General features: G+C 41.3%; 1 protein-coding gene across 3 annotated transcripts in view; it reads right to left on the minus strand.

Moving 5' to 3' along the window:
* Positions 1-16,782, minus strand: part of PTGES3 (prostaglandin E synthase 3) — a 30,372-nt gene extending 13,590 nt beyond the window's left edge. For 2 of the 3 annotated variants that reach the window (XR_009451235.1, XM_059683290.1), the window contains exons 1-5: positions 16,444-16,780; positions 3,122-3,235; positions 2,905-2,974; positions 2,123-2,221; positions 1,564-1,653 (exon numbers count right to left, since the gene is read on the minus strand). Coding sequence is in view for 2 of the 3 variants with exons in the window: in XM_059683290.1 (XP_059539273.1) it covers positions 1,564-1,653; positions 2,123-2,221; positions 2,905-2,974; positions 3,122-3,235; positions 16,444-16,445 (375 nt within the window). In the remaining variant the exon portion in view is untranslated. Of the gene's footprint in view, positions 1-1,563; positions 1,654-2,122; positions 2,222-2,904; positions 2,975-3,121; positions 3,236-16,443 lie in introns of all 3 variants that reach the window. The other variant, XM_059683289.1, reaches the window with a different exon arrangement.
* Between the last annotated feature and the right edge of the window lie 8,059 nt (positions 16,783-24,841).

Here is a 24,841-nt window from a genome sequence, read left to right on the forward strand (position 1 = left end):
TAGTCTTGAATAATATGAGTAACTAGCAAAGTTTCCCTATGTCTAAAGGTAATGTTCAACACCTTAGTTAAAAGTTTTTGAGAGCAGAAAAAATGCTCAATATGTGCCAAGTACAATGTGTGGTGCTGAGGATACGATGACAATAGAAACAGAATTGAATATATTCAAGAGGTATTTAGGAGGTAAAACAAAAGAACAAAGATGCAGTTAACATATTGGATAGAGAGGCAGTGAAAGAGAACAGTGTTAAGAAGTTGTGACTTGCACAGCTGGGTAAATGGTGGCACCAATTACTTCAGGTAAGAAATAATATAGTTGAAGAAAGTCACAAGTATCCTTCCTTCCCTCTTGAAATTAAGGTGTCAGAGCCATGTAAGGAGGAATGTTTAATAAACAGTTGCATACACGAAGCTGAAAATGTACTCCTTTTAACTCTTAGTTTTCAAAAAGAAATGTAAACAGCCAAAACCGGTTTGGCTCAGTGGATAGAGCGTCGGCCTGTGGACTGAGGGGTCCTAGGTTCGATTCTGGTCGGGGACATGTGCCTGGGTTGCGGGCACATGCCAGTGGGAGATGTGCAGGAGGCAGCTGATCGATGTTTCTGGCTCTCTATCTCTCTCCCTTCCTCTCTGTAAAAAAAAATCAGTAAAATATATTTTTTTAAAAAAAGAAAAAAAAGAAATGTAAACAGAATGTAGTGAATTAAATTTTCTAATTGCAATGCAAAATGGATTTCATGGGCCTACCTTCAGCTTAGAGCAGTGGTTCTCAACCTTCTGGCCCTCTAAATATAATTCTTCATGTTGTGACCCAACCATAAAATCATTTTCATCGCTACTTCATAACTGTAATGTTGCTACTGTTATGAATTGTAATGTAAATATCTGACATGCAGGATGGTCTTAGGCAACCCCTGTGAAAGGATGGTCTTAGTTCAACCGCCAAAAGGGTCGCGACCCACAGGTTGAGAACCGCTGGCTTAGAGCTTAATGTTCTCTTTTCTGATTACCTTTACTGCAGTACACTTGATAAGGTCTATTCTACCTAAAGGCAGATCATTGACTTCTTTTCTTTGGTCAGGGCAGTAAGTACTTAGAAAAAACAGGCTTACTCAAACCCTTTCCCTGATCTGGCAAACTATAATACCCTTACTCATCACTCTTCATGCACATTCCACCATGATTCTTGTGTTTAAAGGTTACATTTGTATTACATGGCTCCAAAATACAGGCCAGTTACTGTATTCATGCTTCTAAAAATATCTGTCCCAGTGTTGTAATAAAAACTAGCTGTACTGCATTGATTGACTATATGGTTTATTTTTTGTCTTTACACATCAACTTTAAAACTTAAACACTAAATTTTTTTAAACTGTAAAAGAATGTCAAATTTTAGGATTAAATGATTATTGTTAAAAACCTCATTTAGTTTTATTGCAGACTGGCTTTCGAGGTAAAGTAATACACGCCTTAAATACCACTAGGTACTTTAAAATCAAACTAAACTGACTTCATAGAAATATACTAGAAGGGAGGGCAGAAGAATGCATTTAAAAGAACTTACCTCAGAGAAACGATCAAAATTAGACATGTCTTCATCTGAATCATCTTCCCAGTCTTTCCAATTATTGAAGTCCACACTAAGCCAATTAAGCTATAGATCAATACAAACATCATCCTGTGATTAGGTTAACTTACACTCATTGGCATGTGCCTTAAGACTACATTTTTTTGAACTGTGGATTCATACCCACTAGTGAGCCATGGAATTAGCACAAATATAGTTTTATGAAACTCCTTTCAATTGTTAAACAAACTTACTTTTTAAAGCAACAACAAAAATTCATTGGTAGAAACTATGCTATACCTGGTTATTTTTTGTTTAGTGGCACCAAAATATGTGAGTCTGCCTCTTGAATGCAAAGACTCTCCATCAACTAGAGATTGATCTTGTTCTAACCTCATTTGGCTTTAAGTTAAAACTAATATATGTCAACGTACAGAAAAACACAGAACACAAGGCTGTAATAGTACTTAGCTTTGAAACAAATACTATGCTCATACCAAACAAATGTATCTTTCATTACTTAAAAATGTGAAACTTTCAAAAAAAAGAAACCTACCTTTGCCCTTTCTTTTGTTAATCTTGGCCATGACTGGCCAGATTCTCCTTTTCGTAAACAACATAAAATTGATCTGTCCGTTCTTTTATGCTTGGAATCCTAAAAACAAAAACAAAAGCACTATCACACCATTTATCTCTTCAGTATCATTCATTCCTCACCTCTCCTTTCTAATTTCTTTCCCTACATTTCCCCAAACTCTGAAACATCCTCTAACTACTTAAAACTTCATAAGCTATCCAATCGCATTAAAAAAAAAAAAAAGGACAATTTTTTTCTTCCCCGCATAATCATAGAAGAGTTTTTAAAAATTTCCATAGTTAGCCCGGCCAGCGTGGTTGAGCATCGACCTATGAACCAGTAAGTCACAATTCGATTCCAGGCGACATGCACAGATTGCCGGAATCAATCACTGGTATGGGGTGTGCAGGAAGCAGCCAATAAATGATTCTCTCTTATCATTGATGTTTCTATCCTCTCTCTCTCCCTCTTCTTTCCTCTCTGAAATCAATAATATATATTTTAAAAATTCTATAGTTAGATAAGACAAGCCTCAAGAGTATAGCCAAGTCTTAACAGTGAAAACAAGAAAAAAAGAATATGCAGAAAAGTGGTTGGAAAGGGAAAACAGCAAAGTGGTTAGAAAGGGAAAATTTCGCAAAATATAAATATACCTAGTTAGCCCTCTGAACTATTAAGAAAAACAGAAATCAGTGCTTGCTAAAAAGATATGTCCACTTCCTCATGATTTAAATCAGTATTAAAGCATCCAGACTACTTACATTTGGATCAATACAGTGAAAAAGATCAATTTCATTTAAATGTTTAAAATTATCACTTCCTCCAAGACAACTGTGGGGAGAAAAAAATTTTTTTTAAATGAGCCTCTTGGAAAAGGTAAGGATTAATATACCCTCAGTGAAAAAACAAAACAAGCAAGCCAAAGTTATTCAATTATCCAAAGTAAGTTTTGCCCAATTATGTAAAATGGAAATTTACCTGAATGTAAGTTTGGATTTTTCAAAATTTACATTAACATCTTTACTGTCTTCAACACAAAATTCAATGAAGACATAGTCCCTTCGATCGTACCACTTTGCAGAAGCAGGCTGCCTACAGAGATAAAATCAGACAAAGTTAAGTTGGACTTCATTAGCTAAATATTTACATAACCTCCCAAGTTTAGCATATAAGAAACAAATTTTTCTATTCCATTAGAGCATTGATTATTTTGAGGTAGTTTATTACAATTTCTAACAGAAACTACATTTTTACTCTAACAGCTACATTCCAAGTAAGCACAATGACACTGATTTTATAAAAAAAAGGGATTTAAAAATAAAATAAACAATGCTCAGTAGAGTTAACCATTTAGGTAGCCCTGTCAACATTTATAAGCCACTCCTTTAGGGTTCTATTCCTAAAATTCAATTCATAGAAATAAAACATCAGAAAGAACTAATCCACCATCAACTGAGATATATGTAGTATTCAACATTATAACTTACAGTGAATCCTAGGAACTGTGGGAGGAATTTAAAAGAATGAAAAATGGCCTTGGCTGGTGTGGCTCAGTTTGTTGGAACATTGCCCAGTATACCAGAAGGTGGCAGGTTCTACTCCCATCAGGGCACAAACCCAGTTTGTGGGTTTGATCCCCAGCTGGGAAGCAACCAATGTTTCTCTCTTACAATGATGTCTCTCTCCATCCCTCTCTCAAATCAATGAAAAGGGGGAGAGGGGAGTAAGGGAAATGACAATATTTGTTCTCAAAAAAGTTCTCACCTGCAGCTTTTTTTCTGACCATATAAAGCAACCATTTTGTTTCTGGACAAACAAATCTTCCTATGATTCTAAATAATGACACTAGATAAAGAATTAAACTTCTTGCCCTAGCTGGTTTGGCTAAGTGGATAGAGTACCAGAGGGTCCTGGGTTCGATTCTAGTCAGAGGCATGTACCTCAGTTGCAGGCTCCTCCCTGGCCCGGGCCCCGGTCAGGGCTCATGCAAGAGGCAAGCAATCTATGTGTTTCTCTTACACTGATGTTTCTTTGTGTTTTTCCCTCTCCCTGAAAGTCAATGGAAAAAATGTCTTCCGGTAAAGATAAACAACAACAACAACAAGAATTTATTTACAGCCTCACCTTTATACTATCTATACATGTATCCAATACATACTAGAAGCAACCTGGAATATTTGCTTCTTCCTTATCATTCATGTGTTCCTGTTCTTTGCAATATAGTATTACCCCTGTCTTCATGGAGTCAGCTGTCTAGAGCTCTTTCCATCCATTAGAGTATGGCTAAAAAACCGCTAGAAGCTATATATAGTCAAATATGGCTGATTAACAGTCAAAAAAGATTACCTGTGGCCCTAGCTGGTTTTGCTCAGTGGATAGAGTGTCAGCCTGAGAACTAAAGCAGTGGTTGACAACCTTTTGGGGTCCGTGGACCACCGGTTGGCAACCGCTGGACTAAAGGGTCCCGGGTTCAATTCTGGTCAAGGGCACATGCCCGGGTTATGGGCTCTGTCTCCAGTAGGGGGCGTGCAGGAGACAGCCAATCAATGATTCTCTCTCATCATTCATGTTTCCTTTTTTTAAAATACATCTTTATTGATTTCAGAGGAAGGGAGAGGGAGAGACAGAAACATCAATGATGAGAATCATTGATTGGCTGCCTCTTGCACATCCCCTATTGGGGATCAAGCCTGCAACCTAGGCATGTGCCCTTGACCAGAATCAAACCTGGGACGACCCTTCAGTCCACAGGCTGACGCTCTGTCCACTGAGCCAAACCAGCGAGGGCATCTTTGATGTTTCTATCTCTTTCTCTTCCTCTCTGAAATCAATAAACATATATTTTTTAAAAAAGATTATATGTGATAAATACTTCAACTTTTCTGTAAACCTAAGATTATTTCAAAATAAAAGTTTAAAATTCTAGTTATATGTTCAAACACTACTCATAAATCAACTCAACTGAAAGGAATTGCTTTATTTCTAAGCTCTGACATTCCCAACCCAACTTAGTAATTTAAATCCCTTCTATACATAAAAGTTACAACCAACTACTCATCAACATTTTTACACAACTGTTAAATTATCATTTAAATGTTTTTATTGATTTTTAGATAGAGAGGAAGGGAGGAGCGAGAACCATCAAGAGAGACATAGTTTGGCTGCCTCCTGCATGCCCTACTGTTAAACTTGACTAGTCACTCTACTCTGGAACACTGGTATCAGATCTGAATTATAGAGGTTAAAAATTACAGATGGCAGTTTCCAAAGTCTAAATACCAGCAGATCCGCAAAGGTAAATCTATTTTTTAAGGCATCTATTGGTAAATTAAACAAAATAAAAACATGAACTTTTTAAATGCCTCTAAAAAGGTATCTAACCAAACTTCTGTGGACTAAGGAGTCCCAACTTTTTTTTAGAATATGTGCTGCTAGAGTGAACACAAGAATCACAACTTCTAATGTTTGTATATTATTATAGCTAACAAGCAATTTAGTTTTACGAATAGATCACACATTATTTCTAGTTTTTCTTGCCCCAACAGTATTTTCAATATGTGGTAACATGTTGTCATTAACTGAAATATTTGCAAATTTAATAATTAAACTTTAAGTGACTAGTATAGACTCTCAAATTGAAGTAACCAGATAAGCCCTATTTTTAATATATATTTTATTGATTTTTTATAGAGAGGGAGAGGGATAGAGAGTTAGAAACATCGATGAAAGAAACATCGATCAGCTGCCTCCTGCACACTCCTTACTGGGTATGTGTCCACAACAAAGGTACATACCCTTGACCGGAATCGAACCTGGGACCCTTGAGTCTGCAGGCCGATGCTCTATCCATTGAGCCAAACTGGTTAGGGCAAGCCCTATTTTTAAAAAGCACTAATGATAACAATCTGGAGCAATGAACAACCTACTGCCCCAACAAAAAGAAACCAAGATTCCTACAGAGAAATAACCTCAAGTGGGAAATGCAGATGACCTTGAGACATCTGTATTTGAATGAAAATGAAGCTAGTGACATCAATGAGGTCAGCCAGACCCAGAGGCAACAATTAAGGTCTATTACGGTGGCCAAAGACAAAATATGAGCATCAGAATGACTGCAGCCCTGTTGCTTCGTGGTTAGAGCATCATACTTCACACTTTAGGGCAGTGATAGCGAAACTATGACACGCGTGTCAGAGGTGACACGCAAACTCATATTTTTGGTTGATTTTTCGTTGTTAAATGGCATTTAAATATATAAAATAAATATCAAAAATATAAGTCTTTGTTTTACTATGGTTGCAAATATAAAAAAAATTTCTATATGGCAAGGCACCAGAGTTAAGTTAGGGTTTTTCAAAACGCTGACACGCCGAGCTCAAAAGGTTCGCCACCACTGCTTTAGGGTCTTGGGCTTGCTACCCGCCCCCCCCCCGCCCCCAACTGGGGCATCTACTGGAGGCAATTAAGCATCTCACACCTAAGCTTTTACCCCCCCACCCCCAAAGCAATGGAAAAAATATCCCCAGGTGAGGATTAACAACAAAAAAGATCGATTGCACCCTAACCGGTTTGGTTCAGTGGATAGAGCATAGGCCTGCGGACTGAAGGGTCCCAGGTTCGATTCCGGTCAAGGGCATGTACCTTGCTTGCGGGCACATCCCCAGTGGGGAGTGTGCAGGAGGCAGCTGATCGATGTTTCTCTCTCATCGATGTTTCTAACTCTCTATCCCTCTCCCTTCCTCTCTGTAAAAAATCAATAAAAGATATTTAAAAAAAAGATGGAAAGCCAAGGAGCAAGGTCTCAGAAGAAACCAACCTTGCTGACACCTTGATCTCAGACCAACACCCTCTAGAACTGTGAAAAAATTAACTGTTTAAGTCACCTAGTCTCTGGTACTTCCTTATGGCAGCCTTAGCAAATTAAACAATAATTTTCCTAATACAATCATTTTACTAATAATAAAAACAAAATTTAAAAATTAGGCCTTGGCCAGGTTGCTCAGTTGGTTAGAGCATCATCCATACATGCCAAGGTTGCGGGTTTGATCTCTGGTCACAGCACATACAAGAAGGAACCAATGAATGCATAAATAAGTGGAACAATACATTGATCTCCCTCGCACGCAAATCAATTTTTTAAAAAAGACATGGGAAAAAGTGTAAATTACCTAAACCAGGGTTGGCCCAGGAGCCAAAAATGGTTTTAATATTTTTAAAGTTGTAAAAACAAGAACAGGGCAGAGATATTTGTGGCCTGCAAAGCCTAATATTTACCAGATGACTCTGATCTAAACCACCAAAAATGTAGGGGGACCCCTACACAACCTAAATCGATAATAAAACATATATTCGCTCATTTGAAAGGGAAATTCAATACTTATGAAATCCTTTTGTCTTCCGTGAGGATCACACGTTTTGTCTCCCATTAACCCAGAAAAAGGTTGATTTAGTTTTGAACATAGCTCCTAAGTTATATTGGATCTAACTTTATAATAACACTAGAGGCCCACTGCACGAAGATTCGCACAATAGGCCCTCCTTCCCCTGGCCAGCGGCACCAGTTTTCCTCTGGCACCTGGGACCCAGGCCTTTGGTCTGGCCACAGCAGCAAGGCTTGGCTTCTCCCCTCTGGCTGCAGCAGAGAAGCCAAGCCTCTTCAGTCTTCCCTCCCTGCCCGCATATGCAAATTAACCACCATCTTTGTTGGGTTAATTTGCATACTCATCCTGATTGGCTGGTGGGCATAGCGGAGTGACACCAATTTGCATGTTTCTCTTTTATTAGTGTAGATTAGAGGCTTCGCACATGGATTCATGCACTGGTGCACGATCGGGGCCAGGGAGGGCTCCAGGGCATGTCCGGCCCATGCCCAGTCCCGATTGGTCGGACCCCAGCAGCAAGCTAACCTACCAGTCAGAGTGTCTGCCCCCTGGTGGTCAGTGCGCATCATAGTGACTGGTCGAACAGTCAGTCAGACACTTAGCATATTGGGCTTTTATTATATAGGATATTATACAGGATTGGCAAAATTTGCAACTACTATTCAAGTCTGTTAATTCATTTTAATAGCAGTACACTTATAGGTGCAAAATTCTTTTTCACCTCAGCATACTTATAATCTACTACTTAAAAGTACATAAACAAAAAAACACCCTAAAAAGAGACATCCCAAGTTCGTCTGACAAAAACTTCAGAGGCTCCACACCAGGGCTATGTCAATTCAAGTAATTAAATTTTGCATAACTTTAAATTCTCGTCTATAGTTTTGACTAAAATTCCTTAGACTTGTCTTAAAAGGAAGTGCTTTATGTGATGAGGGTAGAGCTTTATGGGATTAGTATCTCATAAAAGAGACTCCAGTAGAATGCAGATTGTTTTGAACAAAAGGCAATTTTAGCAGCAAGGTCTGGAGAAGCTTCTGTCCCCACCCTTGACTGCCTAGATCAGCGGTTCTCAACCTGTGGATCGAGACCCCTTTGGGGGTCGAATGACCCTTTCACAGGGGTCGCCTAAGACCATCGGAAAACACATATATAATTACATATTGTTTTTGTGATTAATCACTATGCTTTAATTATGTTAAATTTGTAACAATGAAATTGGGGGTCACCACAACATGAGGAACTGTATTAAAGAGTCACGGCATTAGGAAGGTTGAGAACCACTGGCCTAGATGCTTAATTAGAGGCCTTCCCCAAAAGAGATTATCAGAGATAGCTTTTTGACCTATCTATAGGGAAGAGCATAACTCCATTTACTAAAAGTCTGATCTTATCATCCTGCAATGACCTTTTGAAGCCCCCACAGCATCTTACCTCATCCTTATGCCTTATATATCCATGTTCCCTTTCTACCTCTGAAACTCTCCTGCATGTGAACTTCTCATACGTACATATGTACAATATGTACAGTAGGTCCTTGGGTTACATCAGAGATCCCTCCCTACGGTGCAACGTAACGCGATTTTTGCCATTAAGTTGGAACCCACCTACATAAGCACCTATGTCACTCACATGGAGCACATACACAGCAGTAATGAAGTGAAACAGTAAAAAATTTAAAAGAAAGATAACAGCCGAAACCGGTTTGGCTCAGTGGATAGAGCGTCAGCCTGCGGACTGAAGGGTCCCAGGTTCGATTCCGGTCAAGGCCATGTACCTGGGTTGCGGGCACATCCCCAGTGGGGGGGGGGGGGGGTGCAGGAGGCAGCTGATCGATGTTTCTCTCTCATCGATGTTTCTGGCTCTCTATCTCTCTCCCTTCCTCTCTGTGAAAAATCAATAAAATATATTTTAAAAAAATAAAATAAAAAATAAAAGAAAGATAACAATCCCTGATCTTTACTTGTGGTAAATAATAAAACCAGGAAGCGACGTATGTCGATTCCAACGTAACCTGAGGACTGCCTGTATTAAATTTGGTTCTTTGCTCTAAAAAAAAATCATACAGAAGAGATCTCTAGCCCTAGCCCCTTTCCATTGCTATGAGAATACAGTAAGAAGCAATGAATCAGGAAGAAGGCCTGCTCAGTGGTTGAGCGTCCACCTACAAACCAGGAGGTCATGGTTCGATTCCTGGTCAGAGCACATGCCTGGGTTGCGTGCTTGATCCCCAGTAGGGGGGCTGTTCAAGAGGCAGCCGATTAATGATTTTCTCTCATCACTGATGTTCCTATCTCTCTCTCCATTCCTCTCTGAAATCAGTAAAAATACATGTTAAAACAAAAAACCAAATTGGTAGTATGGGCATGTAAAAAGTACAGCAAGGGGAATATGGACTATAGTCAATAATATAATAACTATGTATGATACCAAGTGGGTACTGAAAACATCAAGAACATTTTATAAAGTAATGAAGTATCGAGAACATTTGTATATGATCATCTAACCACTATGCATACACCTTAAATTAATCCTATATAATAAAAGCCTAATATGCAAATCAACCAAATAGCGGACCAATCAGTGGTACGACGGGTTGCTATGATGGCGCACTGACCACCAGGGGGCAGATGCTCAATGCAGGAGCTGCACCCTGGTAGTCACTGCGCTCCCACAGGGAGAGCGCCACTCGGCCAGAAGCTGGGCTCACCACTAGTGAGAACAGCAGCGATGGCAGGAACCTTTCCCGCCTCCGCAGCAGCACTAAGGAGCAGTGAGCTGAGCAGTGAGTGAGCAGGCAGGCAGTAAGGAGCAAGGGGTCCTGGAATGTGAGGGCACAGGCCGGGCTGAGAGGACCCTCCTCCCCCTCGGGTCTCTAGTACAAAATAATATTGACTATAAACTGTAATTGGGAAAAGAAAAAAACAACACTAAGTGGTTCATTTTAAACAGTAAATTGCGCTACAACCCTCTCCATTAGGTGGCATCTTTGCAAAGCTGAGTTTTTGGTACTGCTATATTTTAAAAAAGTACCTCCCCACATACAAAAAATCAATGGGTAACAGGCACTGATGTAAATATCCAATCTCATTATATAGTACCCAAAAGGCATTCCATTCCATCAGTAACTGTGGTTATACAAGAACCTCCATTTTTCTTTCATGTATTGGCTTTTCAAAGAGTTTCTAGGCTGCTAAGACAAAATACTTAAGTTGCTTGGACCCAATTACTCAATGAATTGCTAGGTTATTCCTCTTGGCCTAGCAGTACCATAAAAAACAATAACAAAAACGTACAAAGACACCACTGGGGAACAAAGAATGTTTGTGACCCTAGTTCTTTATTTGGTAATTCTCATTCTAAAATAGAAGGGTTGCTGAAACCGGTTTGGCTCAGTGGATGGAGCGTCGGTCTGCGGACTGAGGGGTCCCGGGTTCGGTTCCGGTCAAGGGCATGTGCCTGGGTTGCGGGCACATCCCCAGTGGGAGGTGTGCAGGAGGCGGCTGATCGATGTTTCTCTCTCATCGATGTTTCTAACTCTCTATCTCTCTCCCTTCCTCTCTGTAAAAAATCAATAAAATATATATTAAAAAAAATAAATAAATAAAATAAAATAGAAGGGTAAAAGCTAAGTTCTTAAACACACCACCAAAACTTAGTCCCTTTTTTTAAAGCAACTCTATGACTTTCCCACATTCCTACTTTGTGCATACATCCCCAAAGCAGATAACGTAATTTTTCTTCATACAAATAAGACTCAAGATCAATCTCTAACTGTCCCCATTACAAATTTTAGAGCCTCAGAGCTCCATTACCTTACGTCAAGAAGTGCTGCAGGTTTTAACAGAAGTAGCAGTTTAGATAATAAAACCGAATTGTAGAGACATGGTTATTTATTTGGAAAAGGACCACCTGAAAAATTATTATTCCTGGAAAAAAATAAGCCTTCTTTTAGAAATGTTGGGTTCCTGAATAGGGTTGCAATCCTATTTGTAATAGCCCCTCATACTAATAGCGCTGCATGAACTGATATTTGAAGAACTAGATGCTGAAATTACATATTAAAAAAAAAATGACACGTGTGTGTAACTTGGATCCTTTCAGTACACAAAATAAACATACTGAACTGGAAAGGGCCCTGACATAAACACTGTTTAGCATTAAAGTATGGCTACATGTGAAGATCAACTACTGCACAGAAAACCCATGGCAGCACATTTTATTTGGTTTTGGAATACAACAGGGAAGGACGTATTGCTCAAGGTAAGCTTTAAAATAAATGTACTTGGGGCCAAAACTGGTTTGGCTCAGTGGATAGAGCGTCGGCCTGCGGACTGAAGGGTCCCAGGTTCAATTCCGGTCAAGGGCACATCCCCAGTTGGGGATGTGCAGAAGGCAGCTGATCGATGTTTCTAACTATCTCTCTCCCTTCCTCTCTGTAAAAAATTATAAAATATATTTAAAAAAATAATAAAAAAATAAAATAAATGTACTTGGAAAGTGGGTAAGTTAGCTTCAATTTAAAATCTGTCACTACCACATGGCCCGCATGGTTCGGTGGTTGAGGGTTGACCTATGAACCATGAGGTCATGGTTCAAATGCAGGTCAGGGCACATGCCTGGTTGCAGGCTAGATCCCCAGTAGGGGTCTTTCAAGAGACAGCAATCAGTGATTCTCTCTTATCACTGATGTTTCTATCTCTCACCATCTTTTTTTTTTTTAAGAAAATAAGTTGTTTTTTTAAAATATATTTTGATTTTTTACAGAGAGGGAGAGGGGTAGTTAGAAACATCGATGAGAGAGAAAAATCGATCAGCTGCTTCCTGCACACCTTCTACTGGGGATATGCCTGCAACCAAGGTACATGCCCTTGACTGGAGTCGAACCTGGGACCTTTCAGTCTGCAGGCAGACGCTCTGCCAAACTGGTTAGGGCTCTCCCTCTTTGAAATCAATAAAAATATATTAATAACTAAATAAATAAAACCTATCACTGCCAATCTACACAGTAAATAGTTTACAACAACAAACTTAGTATTTCCATAGCAAAATAAACTAAATACAACAATTTTCAATGTAAGAAGTCAGATAAAATATGATCTAAAAGCTTTTAAGAGCTAGGTTGATTCTAAACAGCTGATATTACAAAAGCATTTTTTTCCTGAAAAGTGACAACCACTAACTTTTTAAGACCCCAAAATAATATTGCTTCTAGATTTTAAAACTAGAAAATACAATTAAACAGAAGAATCTTAATTAACAACACAGTACATACTGGTCTGCACTCTACAGATTTGTCAATTCCAGTTTCTACTGCCTTCTAGTTAAAGTCTAACTAAGGGGGAGGGGGGTGGAGGGGGGGGAACCCAGTTGCCAAGTTACAGTGGTTAGGAAATCAACACTTAACAAAGGCCATCATCAGTTACTCTTCCTTAACTTACAGAAATTAACAATATGCTATTACAAATTATTTTGGAGGCTAAAGACTGATAATTTTAGCCCTAGCCAGTTGGCTCAGTAGAGCTTAGCGCCTTTGGACCAACGGCTCCCGGGTTCGAGTTCAGTCAAAGGCACGTACCTTGGTTGCAGTCTCCTCCCTGGTTGGGGGGGTGTGCAGGAGGCAACCAATCGATGTGTTTCTCTCACATAGATGTTTCTGTCTTTCCCTCTCTCTTCCACTCTCCCTAAAAATCAATAGAAAGCCCTGACTGGTTTGGCTCAGTGGATAGAGTGTCAGCCTGCAGACTGAATGGTCCCAGGTTCAATTCCAGTCAAGGGCATGTACCTTGGTTGCGGGCACATCCCCAGGGGGTTGTGCAGGAGGCAGCTGATCAATGTTTCTAACTCTCTATCCCTCTCCCTTCTTTTCTGTAAAAAAAATCAATAAAAAATATTTTTTTTTTTAAAAAAAAGACTGATAATTTTATTTGGGGGACTCAATCCTACAAAGTTGAATGATGGCAAAGTAAAGATTTTAACAAATGTTTGAGAGAGTCACAGTATGTTTTTTAAACCATTTGTTAAATACAAGACACCATAAAGCAGCGGTTCTCAACCTGTGGGTCGCGACCCCTTTGGGGGGGGGGGTCAAACGACCCTTTCACAGGGGTCGCCTAAGACCATCGGAAAACACATATATAATTACATACTGTTTTTGTGATTAATCACTATGCTTAAATATGTTCAATTTGTAACAATGAAATTGGGAGTCACAACATGAGGAACTGCATTAAAGGGTCGCGATATTAGGAAGGTTGAGAACCACTGCCATAAAGAATTACTTCAGCCCTAGCTGGTTTGGCTCAGTGGATAGAGCGTCAGCCTGCAGACTGGAGGGTCCTGGGTTCAATTTCAGTCAAGGGCACATGCGGGCTCCATCCCCAGTAGGGGGTGTGCAGGTGGCAGTCAATCAATGATTCTCTCTCACCACTGATGTTTCTATCTCTAGCTCCCTCTCCCTTCCTCTCTGAAATCAATAAAAATATATTTTAAAAAAATTACTTCAGCCCAGCCCATGTGGCTCATAGGCTGAGTATGAACCTATGAACCAGAAGGGCAGTTTGATTGCAAACCGGTCAGGGCACATGCCTGGGTTGCAGGCTCCATCCCTGGTAGGGGGCATGCAGGAGGCAGCTGATCAATGATTCCCTTTCATTGTTGATGTTTCTCTCTCTCTTCTTCCTCTCAGAAATCAATAAACATATTTTTTTTAAAATAATCACTTCAAATAGCTCAAAACTAATATTTTACTTTATATCTGTTGTTAATGGGTTCAACTTAGAAATAAACCAACTACAACAGTTAATTTTTTTTTTAAAGGTAGTACTATCCTCTGTCCCCATTCTCCTTAATTGGTTGGGCAGGTCTTATGAGCCAAAGGAAGGACCCCAAATCCTCAACTTCTTCAAGACAGGTGGGAGATAGAGAACTTGTTTTTTTTAAAATATATTTTATTGATTTTTTACAGAGAGGGAGAGAGAGAGAGAGAGTTAGAAACATCGATGAGAGAGAAACATCGATCAGCTGCCACCTGCACATCTCCTACTGGGGATGTGCCCGCAACCCAGGTACATGCCCTTGACCGGAATCGAACCTGGGGCCTTTCAGTCCGCAGGCCGACGCTCTATCCACTGAGCCAAACCGGTTTCGGTGAGAACTTATTTTTAATTCTTTTTTTTAAAATATATTTTTATTGATTTCGGAGAGGAAGGGAGAGGGAGCGCAAAACATCAATGATTAGAGAATCACTGATTGGCTGCCTCCTGCACCCCCCCTACTGGGGACCGAGCCTGAAACCCTGGCATGTGCCCCTGGCGGGAAGGAACCCAGGACTCTTCAGTCCGTAGTCTGACTCTCTATCCACTGAGGCAAACCCGCTAGGGCTGAGAACTTTTAGGTAAGCTACTAGACAAACTTTTAAAAAGTTGATTAAAGAAAAACAACAATGGTATTTCTTTGTAAAACGATATTTTCTTTGGCTATAGTAGTCTATTAAAAGCTGGTAATGCTTTATCTGAGGATTCATTTTCTACTCAGATATTTTAAGATTGACATTCCTGTCACATTATTTGGAATAGAGATTTCGAAACAAGAAAACAGATTAAAACCTTCTACTGGATACCATTTTTTCGGCTGGGAAATTTCTTCCAAAATCCCAATAAATACATTAAGGGGTTTTCAGTAATACATGCATACTTCTTGAAGCTTGTTCTCCGGACATCAACTGGCTGGGTGTATCCTTTCTATTTAGAAATCCAGCCCAATGTTACTTAATGTTATTATCTTATTTAGAAAACACTTGAAAGTGCATTACTTTTTATAGGAATAAAAATTGTTTCCCTTCAACTGCTTTTCATACATAACTTTCAGGGAGCAGTTAATACCAAAAACAAAAACAAAAACAAAAAACCCAAACCCACAAAAACTATAAATAACCGGCAATTCTCACATCTGAAAACGTAAAGCTTTTCCTGTAGGGAATGTTTAAGGTCTGGAAGTGGCAGTGCCAAGAAATCTTATTCAGTTAAAATCACCCATGCTCTCCCTTGATCGTAAGAAACCTAAAATTGCTAAAGAATCTGTAGTTAAAACAAATTTAAACTCTTTAAGACAAGAAAGCAAATACATACCTATTTCATCTCTAAGTTAAGACGGGATAATGGAACCTCGCTTACAGTTAACACACAACATGTCCACAAGTTCCTTTGGACGGGACACGTGCAGAACTACCTACGCTATGGCAACTCCTCGCTGCCAGGGACACGGCTGAGCTTTGGCAACCTCCACTCCCTTCGAGAGATCGGAGTCAGGAGAGGCCCTGGGAAGACCCACGCTCGAGAAATCACGACATCCGAGAGGGAACTAAGTTGCGGTGACGGCGTGGCCTGCCTCCGGTTGCCTAGCAGTCCCTCCCCGTTCTTGGAGGAGGCCCGCGTGGCGCTCCCCGGCCTCTGGCAGCGCCCACCACAGGTGCACTTGGCCCAGGGCCTGGGACAGGTCTCACCGAGCGGCAGAACCAGACTGCCCCAGGGCCGAGCGGCCCCAGAGGGTCCACGCCTCCGGGGCGCCGCATGGCAAAAAACTCGCGGTATATTAAGGCCTAAGGCTAAGTTCGGGGAGTTGGGAATCACACGGACTGCCAAGAGGAGAGAAGTGGGGTTTCCGGCGCGGGGAAGCTGAGGGACGGTTGAGAAGTGGGGGAAGCGGACATCTGGAGGAAAAATGTCCTCCATCCGCCAACGGTAACCGGAATAAAGACACGGGGCCTCCCACCCTCAGCCAAGAACCACTGCCACCATTGAGGGGAGAAAGCCGAGGGGCCGAAAGCGGGGGAGGGGAAGGGGCGGCTTCCCGGCAGCACCCAGCGCGGCCTCGGCATCCCGCCGGGGCGACCTTCCCTCGGCGGGGTGTCGCACTCACATCGTGAACGGGGCAGGGGGACGGGTGAATGGGTGGGTGGGCCTCTCCGGCGGCAGCTGCTGGGCAGTGGACTAAACTCCGGTGGCGACTCCGACGTTTTCTCCGCGGAGCGGCCTCTACTCGCTTCCCTCAGCGACGGCGGCAGCGGCGGGCTCGACCTGGTCCCCAGAATGCACCGCGCGGAGAGAGCGGCTCCTCGGGTCGGGGAGAGGAGGAAAGTGTAGGAAAAGGGGCGCGAGGATGGAGAACGAACGTGCGTGCGTGAGAGCGAGGGCTGGTGAGGCCGGGCGGCGGCTGGTGACGCAGCAAAATGCCCGGGCCCTGCCGCCGCGCCTGCGCACTCTTTGTTGTCGGGCTCCTGCGCGGCTTTCTAGAGATATCTACGGAAGGGGCGGGGCCTCCCAGCTCTTCGCGATTCTTCCCGGCGTTGGCCCCTCCCTCCGCCGGCCGCCGGGGACCCCACTCCTTCCCGCCTCTCCTCCCGCGTCCCCCGCCCCGGGCCTTGGAAAACCGTTGGCCAGCTAACTGCCTCCCCGCGCGCTGTGGGCGATCTCCCCGGGAAACGGCTGCGGCGACGGCGGGAGGAAGGCTGAGGCGGAGGGACGCACGGAGTCGGGAGGCTTGAGAAATGAAATGGGGGCTTAATGACTCTGGAGGGCACAAACCAACCCCGGAGGAAAACATTCCACCCAAAAAAAAAAAAAAAAAAAAGATGTGAAAAGATGGCCTGTGCTGGTGATAGTTGCGGAAAAGGGTTAACTTGAGAATGGAGGGCCTGGCCCCGCTCGCCATTTTTCAGAAGGTTGGAAAGAGGTCTCTGGCTGAGGAGGAGCGCTGGCCGCTGGCGTCCGGCGGTCGCCTGGGCTTTGGGGGGTCAGTGCTGTGGGTGCGACGGGCAGGTCACGTGAGTGGAGAGGCGGCTTGTGGGCACCGAGAGGCGGACGCTCGCGGACTCCAGGCACCTCAGCTGGGGGGAGGGGCCCCATCTCCAGCCGATCTCTGGAAGCACCGCCTGGTGCTCGGCTCCGGGTTAGGCTGCAACGAGGGGTAGTAACCGAGGGGACGGAAAGGGCACCTCTTGGCTCCGGAGGGCCACGCAGCATGGAGCCGGGGAGAAACAGACCAACGCGGCGCCAGTTAGCACACAAAGGCGGCTTTGGGAAGTGTTGGGGCTTCATCTTCAGCGTTAGTGTCTGCTGGGCGAGGCAGGCGCTGGGAACTACGGCCGTGGGACCCTGTGCTCAAGTCCCGTTCAACAGGTGGAAGCTCAGCTCTCACAGGTTGACCCTAAGGAGCCTGCTGCCCGTGGGGGAAAATCAAATACACAAATCAGGACAGTGGAAGCACAAAAGGTCGAATGGGAGCTTACAAGGAGCAGAGGTCGAGGTTGACCCTGAAGGATTAGGGCGGACCTTGTTAAGGAAAATGACCTGAAACGTGGAGATAAGGCAGGGAGTGGAGGGACGCTGGCCTTTCCGTTCCTACTTGGGACCCTTTCAAGCAGCCTGTGCCCAAGGATTGCTCTCCAGGAGGGGATAGCTGTGTGTGACCCCGCTGTTTATTATAATAATATAATCGGAGTTCAAGCATTGTGAATTTACTTGTTACGATGCGGGTTCGTGGCTGCTAGAAAAGCCAGCCTCAAAGTTAGCTTTGTTACTTTGTATGACAGTTTTGTTTAACCTACAACCTGATTGTAATTCTTTTTATGCCTATAAATATCTACTTCCTTAAATGTTCCTGGAACCAGCTCTACCATCTTGCTGGTTCTGTCAACCAGTTAAATGTTTGGCTCACAATTTTATATCTGTGGGAGAATCATGTTTAAAAATTTTTAAAAATTCTGCTTTGATACCTCATAGAGATGACAGCAGGAATGAGTGAGAGTAGTACATTCCAGGCAGGAATCTTGGTAGGTGAAGAGATAGAAACAGAAGTATGTTTAGGTAAGGAGTGGGCAAACTATGTAAAGGGGCAGATAAGGCCATAAGCGTCTCTTGCAAATTTGGAATTTGCTATCTTAGTATGAAATCAACCATAGAAAATATGTTTAAAGAAAATAGCTGTGCTTAAAAAAAAACACACTAAGAATGCTGAAATTTAAATTTATGTTCACATGTCACAAAATATTATTTTCAAACCTTTAAAAATACAAAAATTGGCAGCCTGCTGGATTTGATCTACAGGCTGTACAACCCCTGGCCTAGGTAGTCCAGAGCGCAAGGGAATAATTCAAAGTAAGGTTTTGAAAGTTGGTCACAACCAAATAATGGCACTGAATATCAGGCTAATTGTTTTCAACTTATTGCTCTGACAATGGAAACTATTGAAGGTTTTTTTTTTTTTTAATTTTTTTAATATATACTTTATTGATTTTTTACAGAGAGGAAGGGAGAGAGATAGAGAGTTAGAAACATCGATGAGAGAGAAACATCGATCAGCTGCCTCCTGCACATCTCCTACTGGGGATATGCCCGCAACCCAGGTACATGCCCTTGACCGGAATCGAACCTGGGACCTTTCAGTCCGCAGGCCGACGCTCTATCCACTGAGCCAAACCGGTTTCGGCTTGAAGGTTTTTTTAAGGGGAGAACACATGTATTCTAGAAAGATTAATCTGGTAACAGCGTAGAAGATGAACTGAAAATGGAGGAACTGAATTTATGATAGAATTTAGAAGACTGCAACTCTTAACAGTATCTTCCCTTATCAAAATAAGTGCTGTGGGAAAACTGCCTTTCACACAAGGAATTTTTGAAAATTCAGACCTATTGCATCCTAATTCATAGTTTATTACCCCTGTTGGACATATTTCAAGGGATTTCATGTTAGTGTAACTCTAGAAATGGCTTCTCACCAGAGATTCACAAATACTGTAACTTGTAATCAGGTTTATCCATGCCTTTGCATGTTATCTCAGCCATTAGCTGATGGGGACCAGTTGTACCAGGGTGTGTGTGTGTGTATTTTTTCAAATTCACTAACAAGTATGAGTAGGAGGCCAAGTCTAGATTCAAACATGTATAATTAGTGTCAGTCTTTTGGGAGAGAAATCTGCAACCTCAGTTGGCAGAAATTAGAAAATACTTGGCAAGTATTAGATGCCGTTTCACAAGATTAATCCTAACAGTTTCCTAAGAGAAAAGAAATTCCCAGGCCAAATTTTAAAATTAATTAAAGGACTGCAGAAACAATTCATCAATTTTAATTGCAGCATTCATCATCTCTGATATTTTTCAGAGGACTGAATTTAAGTGTGTCCACAATCACTAATAGCAAAAAAGAACTTTATTGATTGACATGAACAATTTTTTTATTTATTTTTTAAATATATTTTATTGATTTTTTACAGAGAGGAAGGGAGAGGGATAGAGAGTTAGAAACATCAATGAGAGAGAAACATCGATCAGCTGCCTCCTGCACACTCCCTACTGGGGATTTGCCTGCAACCAAGGTACATGCCCTTGACCGGAATCGAACCTGGGACCCTTGAGTCCGCAGGCCGACGCTCTATCCACTGAGCGAAACTGGTTAGGGCAGACATGAACAATTTTTTTTAAATATATTTTTTATTGATTAAGATATTACATATGTGACATGAACAATTTTTTAAAGTTAGGTTGTGCAGAAGGCACTTCATCAATGTTTCCCTTTCCCTTCCTCTCTCTGAAATAAATAACATATTAAAAAATTGTAACAGATGAGAACAGTCCAGTTTTATGAGGAGTTTTCTAATAGATAAGAATTTAGAAGTTGTTAATTATTTTAAAAAATATTTTTATTGATTTTTTACAGAGAAAGGGAGAAGGATAGTTAGAAACATCGATGAGAGAGAAACATTGATCAGGTGCCTCCTGCACACCTCCCACTGGGATTGTGCCCGCAACCAAGGTACATGCCCTTGACCGGAATCGAACCTGGGACACTTGAGTCCGCAGGCCGACGCTCTATCCACTGAGCCAAACTGGCCAGGGCTAGAAGTTAATTTTGTAAGGCAAATAAAGGGAAAGAGGTGGTAAAGTAGTAATCAGTTCTAGGTATGGGGAATAAGAAATTGATCACAAAGTTTAAGGGAAATATTATGACCTACTTAAATATACACATCACAGTCCAGGACAGGTAACTTGGTTGGTTGGAGAGCATCATCCATGGCACCAGGGTTGCAAGTTGCATTCACGGTCAGGGCACATACAAGAATCAATGAGTGCATAGATGGGTAGAACAATGGGTCAATCTCTCTCACTCTCACTCTCACTCTCACTCTGGTTCTTGCTCGAACTCCCTCCCTCCCTCCCTCCCTTTCTCTAAAATTAATAAAAATTTAAGAAAATAATCATCACATAAAGCAACTTAAATTTGTTTTGTGGCCCTAAGCCAGTTTGGTTCAGTGGACAGAGCGTCGGCCTGCAGACTGAAGGGTTCCAAGTTCGATTCCGATCAAGGGCCATGTATCTTGGTTGCAGGCACATCCCCAGTAGGGAGTGTGCAGGAGGCAGCTGATCGATGTTTCTCTCTCATCGATGTTTCTCTCTATCCCTCTCCCTTCCTCTCTGTGAAAAATCAATAAAATATATATATTTTTAAAATTTGTTTTGTGATGTCATTATCTTCCCACAATTTAGAAGCATACTCTATCAGTCTGGTTTGCCAATAATGGAAAGGGTTAAAATTACTCCCGTGTTGAGCTTTTTCATAGTCTGGAATTTTGCTAGTAGTTTCTAACTGTGAATTGACAAAAGCATGAACAGCTCTGAGTGAATGAAGTGGCTTTTAAAAAGTTAATTTATCTTTTTAAATATATTTAGAAATCTTCTAAAAATGGTCTTCTCCCCCAAACATTAACTTGTAGCATGTATGTAAACATGGAGTTCATATTATAGAAAATAATACTATATAAAGAGTGAAATATGCTTATTTCTATATAAAAATATATGCTTATTTCTATGTAAATAAGCATATTTCTATAATCTCTGGGGACAGAAGAAGTCAAAGTTTTAATTTCATTGTTTTTGTGAAAGAGAATGTATTACAATTCTTGTGTAATTTTGTCATAAGTAAATACTTCATTGTGCTCTTTAATTTTTTTAAAATTTTGTTTTTTAATATATTGATTGCTTTTTTAGAGAGAGAGGAAGGGAGAGAGAGAAACATTGATTTGTTTTTCCACTTATTTATGCATTCATTGGTTGAATCTTATATGTGCCCTGACCGGGAATCAAAACCAAAACTATGCCCTAGCTGGTTTTGCTCAGTCGTAGAGCCTCAGCCCAAGGACTGAAGGGTCCCAGGTTCGATTCCGGTCAAAGGCACGTACCTTGATTGCAGATTCCCAACCCTGGTCAGGATGCGTGCAGGAGGCAATCAATCAATGTGTTTTTCTCACATCGATGTTTCTCTCTGTCTCTCCCTCTCCCTTCCACTTGCTCTAAAAATCACTGGAAAAATATCCTCAGGCAAGGATTAACAAAAACAAAAAACCCGAAACCTTGGTGTATCAGGATGATGCTCTAGCCAATTGGGTAATGCATCCTGACCTATGCTGTTCCCATTGTGTTTTGTTGGAAGTGACCAGGAAAAGGTTACATATACATTCAGAGATGCTGAAGGAATATTAACACCATTTTATCAGCACCTTGTAAGATAACTGAGTATAGAATGGGATAATGAAGAAATAGGATTTGTTTCAAAGTTAAGGACCCTTTTTTATATTTAAAAAAATATTTTTATATTTCAGAGAGGAAGAGAGAAATATCAATGAGAGAAAATCATTGATTGGCTGTCTCCTGCATGCCCCGTACTGGGGATCGAAACCCGGGCATATGCCCTGACCAGAATGGAACTGTGACCTTCTGGTTCATAGGTCGTCATTCAACTACTGAGCCATGCCAGCCAAGCTACCCCACACCCCCCTCCACCAGACTTTTTCTAATTTTTCTTTTAGTTTTTCACCAAAATTTTTAATGTTCTATTTCTAGGAAGTAAGGGCTATGTAATAACATTGGGGGAAAATAAGGGAAGACCAAGTACTAAGAGATTCATTTAAAAATATATTTGGAGCCCTAACCGGTTTGGCTCAGTGGATAGAGCGTTGGCCTGCGGACTGAGGGGTCCCGGGTTCGATTCTGCTCAAGGGCATGTACCTTGGTTGCGGGCACATCCCCAGTGGGGAGTGTGCAGGAGGCAGCTGATAGATGTTTCTCTCTCATCGATGTTTCTAACTCTCTATCCCTCTCCCTTCCTCTGTAAAAAGTCAATAAAATATATATTTTTTAAAAAATAAATAAAAAAAATATATTTGGAATTTAGAGCCTACCATGTACTTGATACTGCAGAACAATCTCCAGGAATTGTCTTATAGAAAAACTAAAGATGTAAATAGATTAATTGTAATGCATTGCAATAAATACTATATGAGAGCTATAAACAGAATACTGTGGGAATAGCAACCTGAAGAACTAAAGTCATCTGGGAAAGTATCAAAGAGGGATAATGATTAAGAGTTGAATTTCAAAGGCTGAATAAATTTTTCCCAGACCAATAGTGAGAGGCAAAAAAGCGTATTCCAATATAGCACATGTGACATTGAGGCAATGGAATTTTCAGGGATCTATGCAAAGTTCAGTGTGGCTGGAGCTTAGGAGAGACTAGTAAAGGAGACTAGTGAGAGAGAAGACTGGAGATGTGAGTTCAGGCCAGATGGTAAAGGGCCTTTTATGCCTGCTTAGGGAGATAGATCTTAATTTAATTGGCAATACAGAGAAACTTTTTTTTTTTTTTTAATATATTCCATTGGCCTCCTGCACACCCCCCACTGGGGATGCGCCCACAACCAAGGTACATGCCCTTGACCAGAATCGAACCTGGGTCCCTTGAGTCCGCAGGCCGACGCTCTATCCACTGAGCCAAAGCGGTCAGGGCACAGAGAAACTTTTAATGAGACTAATGCTATAGTGTGTCTGGCACTAGAAACAAAGACAAATATGATTTCCAGTGCCAGACACAATTGATGCTTAAAATGTTTGTGGAATATAAGTTGCCATCTGGAGTGGAGAACAGACCAACTATGGCAGTTTAGACAAGAGAGTAGACCCAGAACTAAAACCGTAACTGTGGGAGTAAAAAGAAAAGCTAACCTAGAATTTCTGATAAATTTCTGACCTTGAAGACCAGTTAGAAAAGGTGGATAGTTAAGGAGGTTTCTAGTTGGGGAGATTGGGTGAAGTGTGACACCATTAGCTGAGACTGAAAGGGACAGATGGAGGAGTAAAAAGATCATTTAATATTGTATATAGGGTAGTATTGTGTATATTAAGGGTAGGGTTTTATTTTTGTGGCTTGTTTAGGAATGATGAGGTTGGTTGTTTAGTTTTGTTTTTTTGTGTTTGAAGGGTGAGAAAGAAGCCTGTGGAAAGGGAGGTATTGAAGAAGACAGGATAACAGAGAACAAGGTCTGGCATGAGGCAGGAGAGGATAAAAGCCAAAAGAAAGAAAGAGAAAGGTTTGGAAAGAGGGAAGGGGATAAAAAAGTTAGTCTAAGAGTTTGTTTATTGTTGTTAATCTTCACCCAAGGATATTTTTTACATTGATTTTTAGAGAGAGTGGAAAGGAGGGAGGGGAGAGATAGAGAACCAGGTGTACCGGTTAATGCGGATTTTGTAATCAAAGAAAACAATAATTTCAACAGAAACATCGAAAGTGCTTTATTCAAAGTAATGTCCATAGCTAAGTACACATTTCCCCCATCTTTCAGGTAATTTGTGGATACCGTCCCAATAGAACTTTTCTTGTTTTGAGGCAAACCATTCAGAGACACAATTTTCCACTTCTTCGTATGTTTTGAAGTCCTGCTCAGAAAGTGCATGTGCCATCGATCGGAACAAGTGGTAATCTGAAGGAGCAAGGTCTGGTGAATACAGCGGGTGGGTTAATACTTCCCAGGCAAGATCTTTTTTTAAAATATATTTTTATTGATTTCAGAGAAGGAAGGGAGAGAGAGAAACATCCATGATGGGAGAGAATCATGGATTGGCTGCCTCCCAAAAGTCCCCCACTGGGGATCGATGAGTGTTAATGGTTTCACCTGGTTTTAGAAGCTCATCATACACACACCTTCCTGATCCCACCAAACGCAGAGCACTGTCTTCTTTCTGAAGTGATTTGGCCTTGCAGTCGATGTTGATGGTTGACCTGGATCAATCCATGATTTTGTGCATTTGGGATTCTCAAAATAAATCCACTTTTCATCACGTCACAATTCGATGCAAAAAAGTCTTTCTTTCGTGCCATTAAAGCAACATTGTACTGATGACTTTTCAGTTTTCCATTGGTCTTTCGTTCAGTTGATGTGGCACCCATTTTCCTTCCTTTAAAATCTTTCCCATTGCTTGTAAACAATTGG

This window comes from Myotis daubentonii, chromosome 2 (assembly GCF_963259705.1).
Source record: "Myotis daubentonii chromosome 2, mMyoDau2.1, whole genome shotgun sequence".
Taxonomy (NCBI): Eukaryota; Metazoa; Chordata; class Mammalia; order Chiroptera; family Vespertilionidae; genus Myotis; species Myotis daubentonii.